The sequence below is a fragment of the Anastrepha ludens genome, chromosome 4 (genome assembly GCF_028408465.1).
Source record: "Anastrepha ludens isolate Willacy chromosome 4, idAnaLude1.1, whole genome shotgun sequence".
In the NCBI taxonomy this organism is placed as follows: domain Eukaryota; kingdom Metazoa; phylum Arthropoda; class Insecta; order Diptera; family Tephritidae; genus Anastrepha; species Anastrepha ludens.
The window spans coordinates 38,568,186-38,586,805 of record NC_071500.1 but is presented as its reverse complement, the minus strand read 5'-3'; the positions used below and the strand labels follow the sequence as shown (position 1 = coordinate 38,586,805).

The 18,620-nt window shown below is 38.2% G+C and overlaps 5 protein-coding genes across 7 annotated transcripts; 4 read left to right on the top strand and 1 right to left on the bottom strand.

Moving 5' to 3' along the window:
* Positions 1 to 1,455: 1,455 nt before the first annotated feature.
* LOC128861784 (uncharacterized) lies at positions 1,456 to 4,715 on the top strand. Its single transcript, XM_054100165.1, has 2 exons — positions 1,456 to 4,658; positions 4,703 to 4,715. Exons 1-2 carry the CDS (start codon positions 1,456 to 1,458, stop codon positions 4,713 to 4,715), a joined length of 3,216 nt encoding a protein of 1,071 aa, XP_053956140.1.
* A 2,090-nt stretch (positions 4,716 to 6,805) lies between these two features.
* LOC128860606 (uncharacterized) lies at positions 6,806 to 7,864 on the top strand. 2 transcript variants are annotated; one of them, XM_054098232.1, is made up of 2 exons: positions 6,806 to 6,974; positions 7,030 to 7,864. In XM_054098232.1, exons 1-2 carry the CDS (start codon positions 6,933 to 6,935, stop codon positions 7,696 to 7,698), a joined length of 711 nt encoding a protein of 236 aa, XP_053954207.1. In that variant the 5' UTR covers positions 6,806 to 6,932; the 3' UTR covers positions 7,699 to 7,864. The 2 variants fall into 2 exon arrangements, with proteins under 2 accessions (XP_053954207.1, XP_053954208.1); XM_054098233.1 differs by having other exon boundaries at positions 6,808 to 6,978; positions 7,043 to 7,864.
* A 3,790-nt stretch (positions 7,865 to 11,654) lies between these two features.
* Positions 11,655 to 14,700, top strand: LOC128861718 (uncharacterized). Of its 2 annotated transcripts, none has more exons than XM_054100061.1 (3): positions 11,655 to 11,765; positions 12,040 to 12,214; positions 14,199 to 14,700. In XM_054100061.1, the coding sequence occupies exons 1-2, from the start codon at positions 11,657 to 11,659 to the stop codon at positions 12,180 to 12,182; spliced, it is 252 nt and encodes an 83-aa protein (XP_053956036.1). In that variant the 5' UTR covers positions 11,655 to 11,656; the 3' UTR covers positions 12,183 to 12,214; positions 14,199 to 14,700. The 2 variants fall into 2 exon arrangements, with proteins under 2 accessions (XP_053956036.1, XP_053956037.1); XM_054100062.1 differs by lacking the exon at positions 14,199 to 14,700 and adding an exon at positions 12,370 to 12,460.
* On the top strand, positions 12,400 to 13,771 carry LOC128861717 (nicotinamide riboside kinase 1). Its single transcript, XM_054100059.1, has one exon. The coding sequence runs from the start codon at positions 12,400 to 12,402 to the stop codon at positions 13,408 to 13,410; it is 1,011 nt and encodes a 336-aa protein (XP_053956034.1). The 3' UTR covers positions 13,411 to 13,771.
* A 202-nt stretch (positions 14,701 to 14,902) lies between the features above and the next one.
* LOC128861716 (striatin-interacting protein 1 homolog) lies at positions 14,903 to 18,321 on the bottom strand. The gene is made up of 3 exons (XM_054100058.1): positions 18,024 to 18,321; positions 16,825 to 17,877; positions 14,903 to 16,771 (listed from the first exon to the last, which is right to left on the bottom strand). Exons 2-3 carry the CDS (start codon positions 17,763 to 17,765, stop codon positions 15,079 to 15,081), a joined length of 2,634 nt encoding a protein of 877 aa, XP_053956033.1. The 5' UTR covers positions 17,766 to 17,877; positions 18,024 to 18,321; the 3' UTR covers positions 14,903 to 15,078.
* Between the last annotated feature and the right edge of the window lie 299 nt (positions 18,322 to 18,620).

Genomic DNA, 18,620 nt, shown 5'->3' with positions numbered 1-18,620 from the left:
AGCATCAGAGGCAATTTCGACGTTAGTGATAAAGATCGCGAAGGGGCACCGAAAAAATTCGAAGATACTCAACTATAGCAATTATCGGCGCATGTCGAACCCTTGATGATATGTCTAAAGAGTTGGTTGTTGACAGATCAATCGTCGGTAAACATTTGCACGCGATGGGAATGGTCTAGAAAGCAGATAACTGGGTGCCACTTCAATTGAAGGAGAAGGATATCGAGAGACGTTCGGTGACGAATGAGGTGCTTCTTGAACAGCTGAAAAGGAAAGGTTTCCTGCATCGCATCGTCACTGGCGATGAAAAATTGATATATTTTGATAACCCTAAACGTCGAAAAAGTTGGAGCCTGCCAATTGAACCAGGTCCATCGACAGCGAAAAAAAATAATCTTGCTTTAAATATTATGTTGTGAAGCATGGTCTGATGAAATCTGAAGGGTGACATCTGTTATGAACTCTTTAAACCATCTGAAATCATCACTGGCGATCGTTACCGACTGCAGCTAATGCGTTTGAATCGAGCTCTCAAAGAAAAGTGGACGGAATGAGACGGTAGACATGACAAACTGATTTTGCTGCATGACAACGCCAGGCCGCACATTGTTAAGGGGTTATACGCAGTTATGAAGCAAATAAAAGACGGGTTGTCAAGGATTTATCCTGAAGAAACTTCAGAATATTTTAATTTGAAAATTTTTGGCGGTTATAAAAGCATCCTTCAAGAACGTAACAAAATTTTTTATTTATGAAAATGTTGATTATAGAGCGCGCTGCAGGCGATTTCTGGAACCTCCTTTAAAAAAGGACGATTTACGGTGTACATCGTAACTCAGGATTGGATTATCTGAAATCAAAAAACCAAACAAATTTTGTTAATATTGTTCGCGCCCCTCTTTATAATTCATCGACGTCGCCTCTGTACTTCCAATTGTCGTTACAGCTATCAAATTTACATTCACACTCTCTCATCACTGCAGTTGTTGTTGTCGTCGCTAACGTCGCTATTGTCTTCGCTGGAGCTCCCATTTACTTACTTCCACTATCTTCGCACCTTTCGTTATGCATTGTTTTTGCCCAATAAATTACAGCATTAGCATAAGTTTGTCGAACTATTTTTGCTCATTGTATTTTTGTCCTGCTATTTCAGAAAATCATACGATATGTGACCTTCATATTGTAACAGGTAAAATAGCAGGACCTTTCCAATATAACATAAGCGTCTTGGCTTATGCATAGATTTAATTTAGTAATAAGAATCATTCTATTGTCAGAGCTCAATAAATAAACGTCGTGAAAAATTTAAGCGCTTGTTTTTTTTTATATTTAAAATCGTGAAAAAGGCTTCACGATTCACCACGGTCCTTCAAGCCGGATCTGACGATTAGATTTCGGCTTTTAATAATTTTAAAATTTTTTGAACTTGTTTTTCTTCGAATAAAAAATTCTATAATGGATCCTGAGAATATCCTAGTGGATGAAGGCGCCACCGCAGCACCAGCCAATGTGAGTGAACCTAAACGAGAAGCATCGATGATACAGCGCAGCGTTCGAGTAAAAATTCATCAGCGTGAGAATCTCTTAAGACGTTTGCGTTCGTTACACCTCGGGGTTATCGAAAGCGACACTTTTTCGTTGCGTCAACTGACAGCGAAATTGGATTTAGTAGAGCGCCAATACAGTACACTGGAGACATTACAAACTCAATTAGAGGAGCTGGATGAATCTCAACTAAATGAAGACCATCGTGTGACCTTTGAAGATACTTACATCGAAGCAAAAACCGCATTACTGGACCAATTAGAAGAACTGCAAAGAGTCCAACCGCTCAGTCACATGAGTAGCACACAAGTGGAGCGGCAATGTACACATCGCATCAATTTGCCAAAATTGCAGTTAACGAAATTCAGCGGGGAGCAGTCGCAGTGGTTGGACTTCTACAATGTCTTTACCACCCTCGTGCACAACAACAAAGACTTGACAGAAGTTGAAAAATTTCAATACCTCAGGTCATGTCTCACTGACGAAGCCTCGCGACTAATACAATCACTCGAAGTGACTAGCAAAAACTACAATACGGCGCTCGACCTCATAGTCAGTCGTTTCAACAATAGCCATTTAATCTTCCAGTCACACATGCAGCAAATTTGTGACCTCACGAATTTGTCGTCATCGAATACATATTTGCTTCGCAACTTCATCGACACAATCAACGTCAATCTTCGGGCCATGCAGTCACTAGCAACTTCGGAACAAATCGGGGAAGCAATTCTATTACACGTCATAATAAGTAAGTTAGATTCAGCAACTCGAACAAAATGGGAAGAAGAAGTGGCCATCAACTGGAATTGCAGAAGTTCATCACCTTTAAATATACCAACTTGGGCAGACCTTGCTGCATTCCTTGAGCGTCGCTGCCAGACATTCAACATGCTTGAAACCAACAAGGCAGCCAACCAATGGTCAACCCCGATGAAAAAACCTTCGCCTAAAACCAGCAACAAATACGCGTTGGCAGTTGCGAATTCACACAACAGGTGCCTGCTATGTGATTCAAGCCCTCACCATAGCCCTTTCAGCTGTGAAAGGTTCATGAATATGAACCCATTGCATAGATATTTTCTTGTGAAGCGTCTTAGCCTGTGTTTGAATTGCCTGGGTAAGAACCATACTTCAAGCAACTGTCCGTCCAACCGTAGGTGTCAACAATGTAACGTTAGTCACCATACACTGCTACACAGGAATAATGAAAGCGATGCTATACCGAATATTCGCAACAACAACACCAGTGGTCCGAAAAGCGAGAATAGCAACCAAGTCACCATGAAAGCAGAGCAGATCGGCGGCGACGTCATTCTTGCTACAGCCCGTATTCACTTGTGCAATTCATCGGGATCATCACTTATTGTTCGTGCACTTTTGGATTCAGGATCACAGCTCAATTTCATAACAGAACATATCGCACAACATCTTCGTCTTCCACGGATCAAACGAAGCATTGAAGTTAGCGGCATAGGTGCCACCACGACAAAAACACATCAGCTTTGTTATGTAACTATGAAGTCAATTCACACCGAATATACTTCAAGCTTGGAAGTTGTGATAATTCCTACAATCACATCAAAACAACCAAGCAGCCGCATCATCTCGAAGGGGTTTCAAATTTCAAACAACATCAAGCTTGCCGACGAAAGGTTTAGCGAACCAGGTGGCATCGACTGCCTGATCGGTGCCGGAATATTTTTCGATCTACTACTGGTGGGCCAAATTAAAGATGACATCAGATATCCCATCCTTCAAAAGACCAAGCTAGGGTGGATCGTTTCTGGTACAGCTCCATCGGACTCATCGCATGCTACAAATTCATCATCATCGCTCACATCGTTGCCCACATATAAAACATTTCTAGCTGTGGAAAACCAAATAACTTTAGACAATTTGGTGGAAAGGTTTTGGACAGTTGAAGGATACAACAATCCACACAAACTGCTTTCAGATAACGAATTGGCCTGTGAGCAGTTCTTCAAGCACACTACGACAAGGTGCCCGACAAGCGGAAGGTTCATCGTCCGCCTACCATTTAAAGAAAAGCCAGTCGCATTAGGCCAGTCATACGACATAGCGTTTCGAAGGTTAGTAGCACTTGAATATAAACTCTCAAAGAATTCTTCTCTCTTAAAGAGTTATCGTGAGTTCATACACGACTATGAGCAGATGCAGCACATGAAGGTTATCGAAAACGTCAAACAGGGCCGAAATTTCATTCCACACCACTGCGTTATGAAGACTGACAGCAGCACCACAAAATTACGAGTTGTTTTTGATGCGTCATGCCAAACCTCAAATGGGAAATCCCTGAATGACGTGCTTCGAGTAGGCCCTACACTTCAAGATGACATTCTCACGATTCTCACTCGATTCCGAAGTCACAGATACGTCTTGATAGCCGATATCGCAAAGATGTACAGACAGGTGCTCGTTAACGACGCTGATGCTCCATGGCAATGTATCTTATGGCGCGATTCATTACAAGCTCCAGTAAGAATGTACCAGATGCAGACCGTTACATATGGGACAAGCTGTGCCCCCTACCTTGCAACAAAATGCCTCCTGGAAGCAGCTAAAATGGAGTCTAAAGAGTTTCCGATTGGCTCAGCCATTACACTCAAGGACTTTTACGTTGATAATTTGATGACGGGTGCCTCTACTGTGAGCATGGTCATTGAAATCAAGCGGCAAGTTGCGGCCTTGCTTAAAGGAGCTGGATTTCCTCTACGCAAGTTTGCTGCAAACAACATGGAAATCATCGACGACATACCTTTAGATGACAGAGAAGAAATAATTACACTAGGCGACTCAGATTACGTTAAAACTCTCGGTCTGAAATGGTCACCTTCTAAAGATGCCTTTTTCTTCAGCTACCATGGACCAGCAGCATCGCGTAAACCAACCAAGCGTTCTATATTATCACAAATAGCTGCCTTGTTTGATCCTCTTGGGTTGCTGAACCCTCTCATCGTCGCCGGCAAAATCCTGATGCAACAACTCTGGGAACTGAAGTTAGATTGGGACGAAAGCGTACCTCAAGACATTTACACACAGTGGCGCGCATTTCAGGAGCATCTGAGCGCTATTAACAACATTCAAATACCAAGGTATGTTCCCATGGATAGCACAACTGAAATCCACGCCTTTGCAGATGCCAGTACTAGAGCGTATGGCGCGTGCATTTACCTCGTGACGCGCATGGAGAAAGAAATCTCGTCCGCATTGCTTTGCGCAAAATCTCGTGTGGCTCCAACAAAGCAAATTAGTTTGCCACGGCTTGAGTTGTGTGCAACAATGTTATTGGCCGAGCTTCTACAAACCGTTGTTGCAATATTTTCACCAAACTTGAATAATATTCACTGCTGGACCGACTCAACGATTGTGTTGTGTTGGATTCGAGGGGAACCAAATCGGTGGACAGTATTTGTGGCCAACCGCGTCTCAAAAATCCAACAGTTGACATCTAAGCACAAATGGCATCATGTACCATCCGAACTCAACCCTGCTGATCTTGTTTCTCGTGGCACAACAGTGGCTGGCATCCGGGAAAATCAACTTTGGTTTCAAGGCCCGCAATTTTTGAAGCTTGGTCAAGAAAAGTGGCCCAGATCCTCATTCGACACTGTTCCAGATGTACCTGAACAACGCAGACAACGAATAGCTTTAATCAGCGAACGGGAAGTAGATATCATTGCTGAAAACAAATACATAAATAGGTTCAACAAATTTCTGCGTATCTTCACGTATGTAAGATGCTTCATCACAAAGGTACGTAGGCCTTCGTTCACCCCTGAGGAAATAACCCAAACACTTGAACTAGTATGTAGGAGAATTCAGCAAATGTATTTTCGCGAGGAATATTCTAAACTTTTGAACAATCAGCTCATTAATAAAAATTCTAGACTTGCTTCGTTGTCACCTTTTATGCATAAGCAACTAATACGAGTTGGGGGAAGAGTAAGGAACTCGACCCTAAGTTCCGATGCTAAACACCCGATCGTGCTGCCACATTCGGAATTCACAGAGCTTTTTTTCATGGCAGAAATACACTCGGTGTTTTGCCATTGCCTGCTGAGGGGTGAGCGCTATTAGAAAAATAGTTTTCCTTAATTTTGGTGTTTTCACCGAGATTCGAACTGACGTTCTCTCTGTGAATTCTGAATAGTAGTCACGCACCAACCCATTCGGCTACGGCGTTTGTTTAATTTTACTGATGCAAAAATGAGGAAAAATATATGAATAAAGTTTGCTTACTGTTTACACATTTTCCAAAGGTGACGGAGAACCAAAAAAAAAGTCGATTTTCAAACAAATACGAGTGCATATGTGTAATTGTGTTAGAGTTTCGGTCACGCCCCAGCAAAACCTGAGTGCATATGTGTTTGTAACATTCAAAAAAATGTAATTGTGTTAGAGTTTCGGTCACGCAGGTTTTGCTGGGGACGCTCATAATAGCAACCGCGTGTGTATTTTTATATTCGTAAATATTTTCATTTTTAAATATTTACCGCAATTATGCCGAAAAATAATGCAGAAAAGTGTCGTGAATATCGACAGAAAAAAAAATCAATAAATAGCATCACGGAATTCATTCACGAAAATTTAATAAAGTATACACCAGAAGTATCGCGGATACTTAGAAAAGATTACAATAAAGTTCCAATGATTTTAAGTGGCGATTTTAACGTAAATTTTGCATTGGACACAGCGGTTCCTTTAATTGACGTTCTCAATACAACATTCAATTTAAAAATGTGTAACAATCGCACTGAATCGACAACACGATCAAAAACAACCATTGACGCGGTATTTCAAAGACATCTTGACAACATCGAAACCAAAGCATTTGTATCATATTTTAGCTATCATAAGCCACTCGTATCATTTGTTGAAATTGAAAACATTGAGGATGAATAATAATAAAATGAAGAAAATAAAATATGAACTTTATAGCAATATTATAATGAACTTATAATTATCTTGCTCCTAATGCTGTTTTCGTCTTATTCTCTCTCAGTTTGTTTTACGGAAGGTTTCACTTCTATCGCGTCTAACCGTTAGACTGGTGTTTTTTTTATATTTCTTTCTTATATATTAAGATTATTATTATGTTAACTGTAACGCCACCTAAGGTACTCAATTTGCATTGACCCACAGCTATAACATATGTTACGTCAGTAAATCATAAATCAATTGCTTCCTTCAAATTCTCTCAGAGCCGAATAACATTTTGATGCTGGTCACTCCTTTGGTTCGTACTTCACGAGCTCTGCCATAAATCAGCTGTTCGCTTTCTATTTACTATTGTAAAAGTTTTTATCTGATTGTGTCACGGAATATATTATTTTATATACAAATCAAAGTTTTCACAAAATATTGAAATGGAGCAATCATCAAATGAAAACGTGTTACTTAAGCGAATAGTAAGTAAGTATATCTGGTAGTACAACTGTCAACGTCGCAAATATTTGACGGCAGGCTTCTGTTACAGTATGGTCAGAAAGTGAGACACGCCTTCTGTTCGACAAATACGCCAGCTACTGTCCTGAAATTGGCCCGATGAAAAACCTTCGCAACAAAAAGGAAATGTGGGAAAAGATTTCTAAAGAAATAAAAGGCAAAACTGCGAAACAATGCGAAGAGAGATACAAAACTGTTCTGAAAAGAAAAAAAACTGTGCTGGAAAATAGCCATACATCAGAGGTGAAGATACAAAGGGTGGACTACGAAAATGATCCCGAAAATACTAGTGCTTTTGACGACTTCATTGAACCGGAGGTGCATTTGAGTAGTCAGGACGTGGGGATGAAAAATGTAAATGTAGAGGAGACGCTGTTCAAAATAGCTCAAAGAAAAAAAGAATCAAGCGAGTGGCGGCATCGGGAGAGGATGGAGTCGCTCAATAACTTTCAACAGCTTCTCTCGAACTCGTTGCAAAGGAAGGAAGTGGAGAAAAAGACTACGCTGCAGGACACTCTGTTAGAAATAGCCCAAATAAAAGAAGAAGGAAAGGAGCGGCGACATAGAGAAAAGATGGAGTTACTCAATAGCATTCAGCAGCTTCTCTCGAGTTTGTTGCAAGCAAATGTACCCGTAGATAAATCAGAGACTTCAAGTAGCTTACTGTTTTTTAAAGAAGAATGGTGAAATGCATTAGATTAATATATCAATTATTTTAAAATTCAATTCAAATTTATTTAGTCTATGACTACAATACTACCGGCTAGATTAGATAGGAGCAATGATAAATTTATAAGAAGTGTGAAGTAATTAACGATAAACAAATATATAATTATCGACAACAAAAACAATATTTAAACACTTTGAGATTCTGTAAGAGTTCGAAAAAAACGAATTGAAGTAGTAATAGATAGCTTAAAAAAGTACTCAAGTGGAGTAGCAAAGATGAACGTAGAGATATGTAAGTCACAATAAAGGGTATCTGGGCAATCCGAAAAACCAGCAAGGCGATTAAGAAATACATTTTTGAAAAAAATCAATTAATGTGCTGTTCTTAAAAAGCAGAAATAATTTTTAATTATCGTTTTATCCGGTCTAGCTGTATTAGTAAATTTTCCACTTCGGCGGACATAGATATTTACCCTCACCATTTATAATGTTGAAGTCAAGCATGTCATCCCTTTCAAAATTATGAAGAGTAGTTTTTTTTTATTTTTTTCTTATTTGAAATTCTATAATAGATTACCCATGGAAGCAAATAAACGAAACTAGATATATAGCATTTAAGAATTCATTAGGAGTAAGATAAATAATTCAATTTAATGTAAAGTAGTAGATTTTAGTGTACTGCGCAATTGAGGAGCACTTATATTTGGCAAAAAAAAAATCAATAAGATCACGAATCATAACGAAGAAACTGGAAATTTAATGATGAAGATTGCTTACTTTTTATTTAATATCTTTATTTACCTCTTGTGCAGGAGAGAATCGGGAATATTTTCCACAAATCTTTTTATTCAAGGGCATAAACTCCTTCCAAGGATTTAAAGTTGTATTTCTGTTATATTGTAACGATAAAAATTTTTTTCGCACAGCCGTTTTTAAGACTTTTAGTCGTTGTGCATCTACAAATTGGGAGTTAGAATATTTGAAATTTCATTCTATTACAATGAATGTAAAATAGACGGATATATGATATATGTGATATATGATATGATTACTGCCAATCATAAATATTAGCTGTTTTTAATTACATTTAAGACTTAAAGGTAAGTCTACCCTTTTTTTCAACATATGAATACAAAGTAGTAAAAAAAGTAAAAGGCAGTTAAACCGCAATCTCATTCAATTTACGTATTTTATAATAATAAAAAACCTAACTCAATTTCAGCAGCTGCAAATCTTTTAGCTGAAATCTTCGTAACGAATTTTGCGATTTGACGTTGTTATTTCAAATATTTGTGTGTCTTCATTTGAATTGATATTCACTGCTGTCGTTATTAATGATTGGAAACAAACTAACACCCCAACGTTCAAAAAAGGATAACAAAACCGATATTACAAATTATAGGCCCATATCAAAGGTATTTGTTTCAAAGTTGCTACAATTTATCATCATAATTAAACTGTTGTTTTTTTTTCAACCATAAACAATTCATTTGTAAAGGGTGTTTTTTTTAGAGGTTAGGTTTGCATGTTGGCACTACTTTTTTCGTAGATGGTCTTTTTGACAGCTGCCACTTGATTTATGCTCAGTTTGGTTTGCCATTTCATAATGAATAGACTTACACCTGAACAACGTTTGCAAATCGTGCAAATTTGGGCCCAAAACGAGATGGCCACCGATCCCGATTTTTACAAGAAAATTTTGTTCAGCGATGAAGCTCACTTTTGGTTGAATGGGTATGTCAATAAGCAAAATTGTCGCATTTGGAGTGAACATAATCCACAAGCCATTGCTGAGACGCCGTTACATCCTCCAAAAGTCACTGTTTGGTGTGCTCTATGGGCAGAGGGAATCATTGGTCCATATTTCTTTAAAAATGAAGCCGGCCATAATGTTACAGTCAATGGAGAGCGCTATAGAGCCATGATTAATGACTTTTTCGTGCCTGAATTGGACGATGTTGATGTGGACGACCGTTGGTTCCAACAAGACGGCGCTACATGCCATACAGCCAACGCAACAATCGATTTATTGAAGGAAACTTTTGGTGAGCGCATTATCTCGCGCCGTGGGCCTGTGGCGTGGCCTCCAAGATCGTGCGATATAACACCGCTGGACTATTTCTTGTGGGGCTATGTGAAGTCGCTTGTCTACGCAGATAAGCCCGAGACGATTGACTTCTTGGAAGAGAATATTCGGCGCGTTATTGCTGACATACGGCCCCAATTGCTGCAAAAAGTGGTCGAAAATTGGGCCTCTCGGCTGGAATTTATTCGAGCCAGTCGCGGCGGCCACTTGTCCGAAATCATTTTTAAAACATAATGGCAAACCCTTATCTTTATAATAAAGCTAAATTCTTGGACATAACATTAAATTATATACGTTTTATTTCATCTTGAAAACCTAACCTCTAAAAAAAACACCTTTTATTACTCAGCATGGTTTTATAACTGGAACTGGGACTGAACTATGTACATACTATAAATAATCTCTCGGTTTCTGATTACTTCTTTTCTACCTTTCAAATGGCATATACTGACTATAGGAATTTTTCTAAAGCCTTTGAGAGGATTTCTCATAAAATTTGTTTGATTAAACTTCCCAATCTGGGATTGCATTCAGTTTTTTTTTAGATAAAACCATGCCAGTGTGTATGGTAGAGATTTTTATTATTGATAATCTCTGCCAATGCTTTGTACTGGTCTCTGGAGCCCCCAGTACATAGGTATCCTGTACATTTAGTATCCTGGAGTATATATATAGGTCCTTTATTTTTTATTGCTTTTCACACGTCTCTAATATTGCTGTTTCTCATTGCTCATCAGTTAATTTGGAATGCTGGTGATTTAAAAATTTACTTTATACTCAAATAAATAATGCTGGTCACCGAAGTCACCTTCTATGAATTCGCCTTGAAATAAACTTTGCACCAGTAATGTATACTCAAGGTGGATTTAATAAGGTGACAGCATTCACCCAGCTGAATTTTTCGCCGTAGGTATGGCTTACGTCAAAATGATATGCTTTGTTTGTATGTATTGGTATGTTTACATTCGTATGTTTACATTTGCTTGCTGATTTTGACATGATGCTTGCACCAAACGCAACAACAAATACATGTAGGGTTTTACTTATATGTGTTTGCTGTCACCTGTAATAAATTCGCCTTGTGTATACTCTATTGAGCCGCCGTAGCCGAATACGTGGTGCGTGATTACCATTCGGAATTCATAGAGAGAACGTTGGTTCGAATCTCGGTGAAACACCAAAATTAAGAAAAACATTTTTCTAATAGCGGCAGGCAATGGCTAACCTCCGAGTGTATTTCTGCCATGAAAAAGCTCCTCATAAAAATATCTGCCGTTCAGAATCGGCTCGAAACTGTAGGTCCCTCCATTTGTGAATGAAAGAATACAAGTACTGTGACGTCAGTGCAGAAAATAGACAAAAGAAAAGAATAGGAAGAATAAACGGATGTGAGTAGAAGCAAATATAGAATAAATCTCGCATATTTTGGCACACAAAGGCACACAGACTTTTGAGTTGGATCGCAATCGAGCTGCATATCCAACTATTTAGTCGGCTACGATTAAGTTGATATGGTGTGCGCACCTTCATGTGGTTACAGAAGACCGACAAATAGTCGGCCGATAAACTCTTCAGTGTGCAGGGCTATTTAATGTGAGGGTTAAATTTTATTGAAAGAATTTTGTTGCACCAATGAACTTTGATTTGTTTTTTTATTAAAAGAGAACTTGGAATTGAAAAATATCATGTGATAATCGGTATAAATCTTTTGCTGCCGATGCTAAGATTCGTAAGACTTTAACGTCGTTGTTTATATCACCGTATGTGCACAATTGCAAGTCTCTTCGAACAGCTGTACATACACCAACCCTTCTCCATCCACCCACTAACAATAAAGTAAAAATATAACACGCACATTTCAATTGTGACGCATCAACAACACGGTTGCCGATGGCTTCGAATTCGCAGGTTGGAAAAATTGTGGTCGTCGTTGCACTCACATTATTTATCTACTATTTCTTTTGGGTGTCCATATTGCCGTTCATGCTGATTGATGATGGTGAGAGCGGTCAAGTGGAAAACTCCGATTTTATTGTGTTTACTGAGAACTTGGCTGGTTCCATTGTATTCCAATCAGGCTAGACCGTCATACGGCTGTCTGATTAATTTTGATTAGTTCAAACAGCATTTATATAAAAAAAAAACATACGGATGTTATTCAATTCAATCTTTAGTGCCTACTAATATGCGTTATTTATCAAAATGTTTCTTCTATGCATGTGAAGAATGATTTCATATTACAATATTTATTTAAATACTTTTCATGTTTATAGGTAACTTAATACACTCGTTATTTCCACCACTTGAATATGCTTTCATATTCCCGGCAGTATTCGGCGTGATTTTTCTTGGTGGCACATCGGTCTATACACTATATCACCTTTGGGCATATATTTGGGAGCGAAAAACTATTTAAAAACGTGCGTCCTTAGCTGTCAATAATTTTACGTAAGCAAATATAAATAAAAAGTAACATCAAAAGTTTGTAGCGAAGTTCATAAGGTTATCTCACTTTGGTACACCGCTTGTGATCATTTGATCAGTTTCTATTAAACATCTACTTTTCGGCTAATACTTGTAGTAAATCTTTCGAACTTAAACAGTGCAAGTGCGAAATTGGAATTGGCGTCAGCATGCCGCATTGGCTGGTAATAGGTATTTCGGGTGTAACCTGTGGTGGCAAGACAACGCTGGCACACCGGCTACGCGACTACTTTCAACAGCTGCGCGGTGGACCACTTTGGAATTCACCCTACATAATGGGTGATGTACAGTTAATTTCGCAAGATGATTACTTCCTGCCAGTTGATGATTTACGCCACAAGTGGAATGATAAATTAAACGTCATCAATTTTGAATTACTAAGCTCGCTGAATATGAAGCAAATGCTCTCAGACATAAAATGGGCCATGAAGGGACGTTATTTGGCTAATGATCCAATGGAGAATATCGACTTTATTAACGAAATGTCCATGTCTACTAATTTTGAGCACTATGCTCAACCAGTTACACAACAATTTTTCCATCCAAATCACTATAAATTGAATCAATGCAGTTTAATACAACACAACCTACATCCGCACCAAAATGGCCTGCAACAACATCACCATATGCATATGCAAGCAAATGCAACTGTTGCACATCCTTCGCACATAATGCGCATCAATTCACATCTGCGAGACAACAAATTCAACTTGCTCATTATAGAAGGCTTCACCATCTTTAATGAGCCGAAGGTATTGAAGATGTGCAATATAAAATTTCATTTTCATTTGCCGTATGAAAAATGTTATGAACGACGCCAGAAACGCAGTTATGACCCACCGGATGTGACTGGATATTTTGAAATATGCGTATGGCCACTCTATGAGAAGAATTTTAACGAAATTCGCGATAAACAAGATGTAACATTCCTAAATGGTGAATTGAGTAAAGAACGCATTTTTAAATTCGTGCTGCAAAAGATAGCTAACCACTTTGAGGAACGCTGCGATGTAGCCTGCCCGCCACCACAAAAGCTACTCGGTATGCCGAGTTGCTTGACAAGTGGTGCCATGGGCATTGAGAGTTGTGGTGATGGAAATGCACGTTTAGCGGTCGGCATTACAGGTAACCCGACGAAAACTTGTCCCATGGAACAATAGTAAGCTGGTGGAAGCAATACTAAAAACAAAAAAATTAATGGTTAATAGGAATTACCATTGTTAAGCCTTCTCTAATATTAATTTTAATTTATTATTTTTGGAATGCCCTGAAATTTCATATTGTAAAATGTTACAGAAATCATACCCAGTTTCTTTAGATGTACTAAAGTTGAAGTCGATTTGAGTCTACTATTCATAAAATATGCATACATATTATATTTGTATATTTAAGATGAACAATTCGTACCTTGTGCTCACACTGTAAATATGCGTACAAAAATATAAAAAATCATTTTTATTAATGAGAATTAATTATAATTATGAAAATAAACTAGAAAATAAAAAAAACATAAATGGTATAAGAAAATGACGATGTCTTCAAAATATTTCTTTCTCAAATAGACTATTTCGCACCATTCAAAGCACTCCAATATAGTATTGGATAGGTATACGTATTAGGATGGGCCTTAAATGTGGGAATACAATTTGGACTCAACCGATACTTCGATACTACAATAGTCGAAGATATCATTTATGAATTCTATACCCGATTGGCGGCAGTTAAGGCGCACAGAGGGCAAAGTTCTGACTCCTCTAAGGAAAATTAAAAAAAGAAAACTAAATGAAAATAAACAAAATTGAATACTATATTTAACACATCGCTGCCAAAATTTCGACTATAGAATTTATTTTGTGTGTAAAAAAAGATAGTTTTAGAAAAAAAAAATGTTAATTTGATTTTCTTAAGGGCCACCTTCATGTATATATACAAACCGTTTTATTTGCAGAACCTGATACGTCAGTTAAATCCAAGATTCGTCGGATCACACGAATGCCACTAAATTTGCAAAGAGAAAGGGATGTAGAAAGCCTTTGCAATGTCAAATTTCACTACATGCCTTGCGTTGAATAGCCTATTCAATTCGGGTTTTCGCATTAAAAAACTGTTATTTATCGTGCCATTTTATTGGTATTAGTTATACAGCTTTGCTACAGTGCGCGTATTGGGTAAGTGTTTTATTTATTGATTTTTGTTTAATTTATTTTTTCTTTTACTAATTTTGTATGCATTGGGTAAAGTAAATATACAACGGCGCTCGATTTCAGTTTAACATTACGGATGCATATTTAGGATCTTCTATATGAAGGGTTTTCAGTGTTATAAAGAGTGGGGCGACGTTTTCTTGTAAGTTTCTAGTACTAAAAGATTATAATAGTGATTATATGGTTGCATGTATAATCCATTAAATTAATTTTATATGCGTGCCTCGCGCAAATTTTAATAATCGCTGCGCGAAAAAAAACTACTCGGTAACAAGACATGGTAATGGGAGATGTTGCATCTCCAATAGTAGACGCTATGGTTTTTCCAATTTATTTGTACCGAGTATATTAAAAACTAGGAATTATTTTGATATTACGAGTGTATCTATTATTTTTACGGCTGTGATTCCTAAAATGCGTTTTTGGGTAACAGATTGTACACGATTGGTATGTGTAAATAATTTATCTTTTTAAGTATTCGATTTATGCGTGCACATACATACTTATGTTTTTATGTGTATAATGATTGAAATTCATAATTTAGCTTTATGAACTTGTCAATAATTTTAGTTTCTGTTTTGCTGGCTGCTTAAACATAGTGCCTTCAAATTCGCTTTATGCCGCCTACAGCGCATCCCAGTCAATTTGATTGTTGTAAACTTCTTCCTCCAGCCATATCGAGTAGTTTTCTTTGAAATAGTCGGTCAATTCCACTTTACGATCCCACCAACCCGAGTGTCCAAAGAATGCAAAATCTGAGTGCGATAGGATTTCATCGCTTGGAAATCCCCCTTCAACACCATAATCATTTAACTGAGCATGCCCATTACCTCCACCGCCAGTACCGCCTCCGCCAAAACCATTAGCATCAGTACCTGCCCCTATATTACTGCCACTCCCTACACCACCTCCAATATTGCCAGATGAATTGTCTGAGTTAGCGGAATTTCCATTGTTTCCACCTGCGCCACATTTTTGTGTAGCTTCTGGATAGCGTCGCAAATTAAAGCGGTCCACGCAAGCACGAAGTGTACATTCTTCCGCCTGAAAATCCCATGGACGCGATTCCAAGTCATTTCCAAACGCCCAGTCATCGTTAAGGCGATGACGGACTTTTGCATAAATGGCACTCATTGTCTTCATATTAGATTTACGCCATTGACGGCCCAAATATTTTGTCTGCATTTTAAGTAGCTTCAAGACATATAACTGCATCATAGCATGACGCACTTTCAGTGTTTTTTTGAGTATGGGCGCCGACTTGAAAACGACTAACATCATAACTCGCGAGTGCTTCCATTTTATTAACTTATTAAGTATACGCAAAAGATTGATGCAGGAGAAGACATTACGCCACGAATAGTATGGCTTATCAGAGACTTCACCACTATAAACGAAACTTTCACCTGAAAGATCTGGCTGCTCCCCAATTACACAAGAAGGGAAATCCAAAAGCGGTATGGTGTTTTTCATGCCCACATATTCGGTTATAGTTTGATTGAAGAACTTAAGCACTAGCGGAATACAGTTGGCGAATACCAGATGCTGCGACATGAATTCGAACTGATATATGTGATTAATTTTGAAATGCTTCAAATAAAGCAGGATAATTGCAGATACCGCTTTAACAATGATTTCCTTATGCCGACTCATGTCGACTGTGAGCTTTTGCGAATCTGTTATTGGCATTTTCTTGGGTAATACATCAGCCATTATATTAATGCTTTCCGTTTTCGATTTGGACGTGGGCGATGCTGCCAATAAAACTTTCAGCAATGCTATCATGTATTGTGGTAAATTTGGCAAAATGGCCTGATATAGTACTTCGGCGGGATTGGAAGGGATTTCGTCTTCTTGTGTAGAGATTGGATTTCGTGCAATATCCTCCTCTTTTTTTATTTGGACATCGGCTAGACTAACGTACATGTGTCGGCGTAAAGTCTGGACGCCCTCATGTATAGGTTGTGGGAGTCCAGCGAGACTCTCGTGATCATCGATCAATGAGTAGCCGATAAATTTGTTGCGCGATATATCTAGAAATTGGTCAATGTCCTTCTGACGCACTTTCGGAGTCCACGGCAAACGAGTTGTAGCTTGTACAGGTAGGACAGGTGGTGGTTGCGAGAAGCTTGACTCATTATTAGGGTTAGCTGTGTTTACAGAAGGATCCTCAAATTGACGATAAAACTGAGAGATATCTTCCTCTTGGTTACCATTACCACCATTGTTACCTGTAGGAGCACTTTCATTACCGGGTGTTAGCTCCATGTCCATTTGCTCTTGTTCATCTAGAAAACGTTGCTTCATCAAGGAACGTCTGTAATTTGGGAATATAATTTTTTTTAACAAAGTATTTTTGCTTCAACTTACCGAAATGCATTCCGTTTTGGATTTTGATTATCCAATATATCAGTAGCAGTGGCTGGCGGTGAGCTAGCACGCATATTTTTTGTTACTTCCAGTGTATCTTCAGTAACTGGATCAAGCCCAGCCTTGATGCGATAGTCATTTTTTAGATTTTTTAGTGTTTCCATACCGCCTAGTCCTAGCAATGTTATTTTCCATAATAGAAGAACAACTTTCTTCATGGGAAAGTGAGGTGCGGCACCACTACAAAAACGCGTTATCATTCCTAAAAGTTTAACAGCAAGCAATTCTCCATCAGGGAGAGGGCTATTTATTTCTTGTATAAAAGCGTCTGCAATTTTTTTATAATCCTCACTCTCTTTGTCCCTTTCATCTCGAATTGTTTCCGTAATTATGTACAATACGGAAAGAATTACGCGCAAATCGGTTGAGTCTACCAAAGTTACATTGGTTATCTTAACTGCTACGATGTCGGGAGAACAAGCGCTCTCTATCTCCATATTAAGCAAATCTATGAAAGAAGAAAATACGCCCAATTCATATAGCACTATTACATTGTCCCGAGTGATGTTATGTTGCTCTTCGTCAGATTGAACTTCTGCCCAACATCCTTGTGCCAAATACAGAATGCAGCGCGCGGCCTGCATTCGAAATGCACGATTCGAAACTTCGAGTTGATCGATTAATTTCATTATGATACTGCGCTGAGATGAGGTATCCTGTTTCTGCCAATTTGGTGGCAAATCATACATTTCCATTTGATCTTCAAAGGCTTTCACATTTTGTTGGAGTTCATTAAATTCCGTATAACTGTATAGTTCTGCTATTTCGTTTTGATACGTATCTATATCAGCATAAATGAAGTCCAAATCCGGTCCATCGCAGATCCCATCTACATCATGCGTATCCTGTTCGAAGGAATTATTTATTGAAGACAACATCATTTGCCAAATCCGTGTGGCACTACCGAATCTCCCAAACCCAAACGCACACTTGATACGTTTTTAAGTATCAATTCATACACCGTTGATGCGCCGAGTTAAGGCCAAAATAAACCTAAAAAATAAATATGATTTGTTATTGTATAATTCATGTACTGGCATTCAACTCCCAAATTGAGATTATTGCTGCCACATCTCTAGAGCCCACATTTATTATAATTATACTTTCTTTATTACCAATATACATATACTAAATCACACCTTATCTCAGGATAACTTTTGCACAAGCGTAAAGTTTAGCGTTCCCCCAATCCGGGTATAAAGTGTTGGTACCGTGAAAATTAGGATGCTTTGCCTGGGTTATTGATACCGTTCGACTATAATATCCGCTGACATTTTAAATATTTTTTAACCAACAATTTCCATACCAGCTTGTGTTTATTTATTTATAATATTACAGGCGCTACCTGGCTGGAATGATGCAGAAATAAATTTTCGTTTCGGAAACAATTTTTCGTCTATATGACGGAAAATTTTTCTTTGACAATTAATACATTCCACAAAAGTGTATACAACCCTCGATGTATTTTAAAGGTAGTTGTTTTTGTTGTAGTAGAATAAATATTCCCTATAAATGTTGGGGAATGCAGCTGGAGTGACAGTTCTTGGCCGAGTATAAGTCCGGGTTGCTCCGAGCGTGGAACCCTTTATTTTGTTTTTGTACCTGGAAGGATACCTTCAAATTGCCATTGTAAGACAAAGTAAAAGGAAAGTCAAGAATGATGGGAACTGATAACTTTTGAAGAACGGGAATTATCAGCATTTGTAGTAATTTTAAGATATTTTGAGTGTATGCGA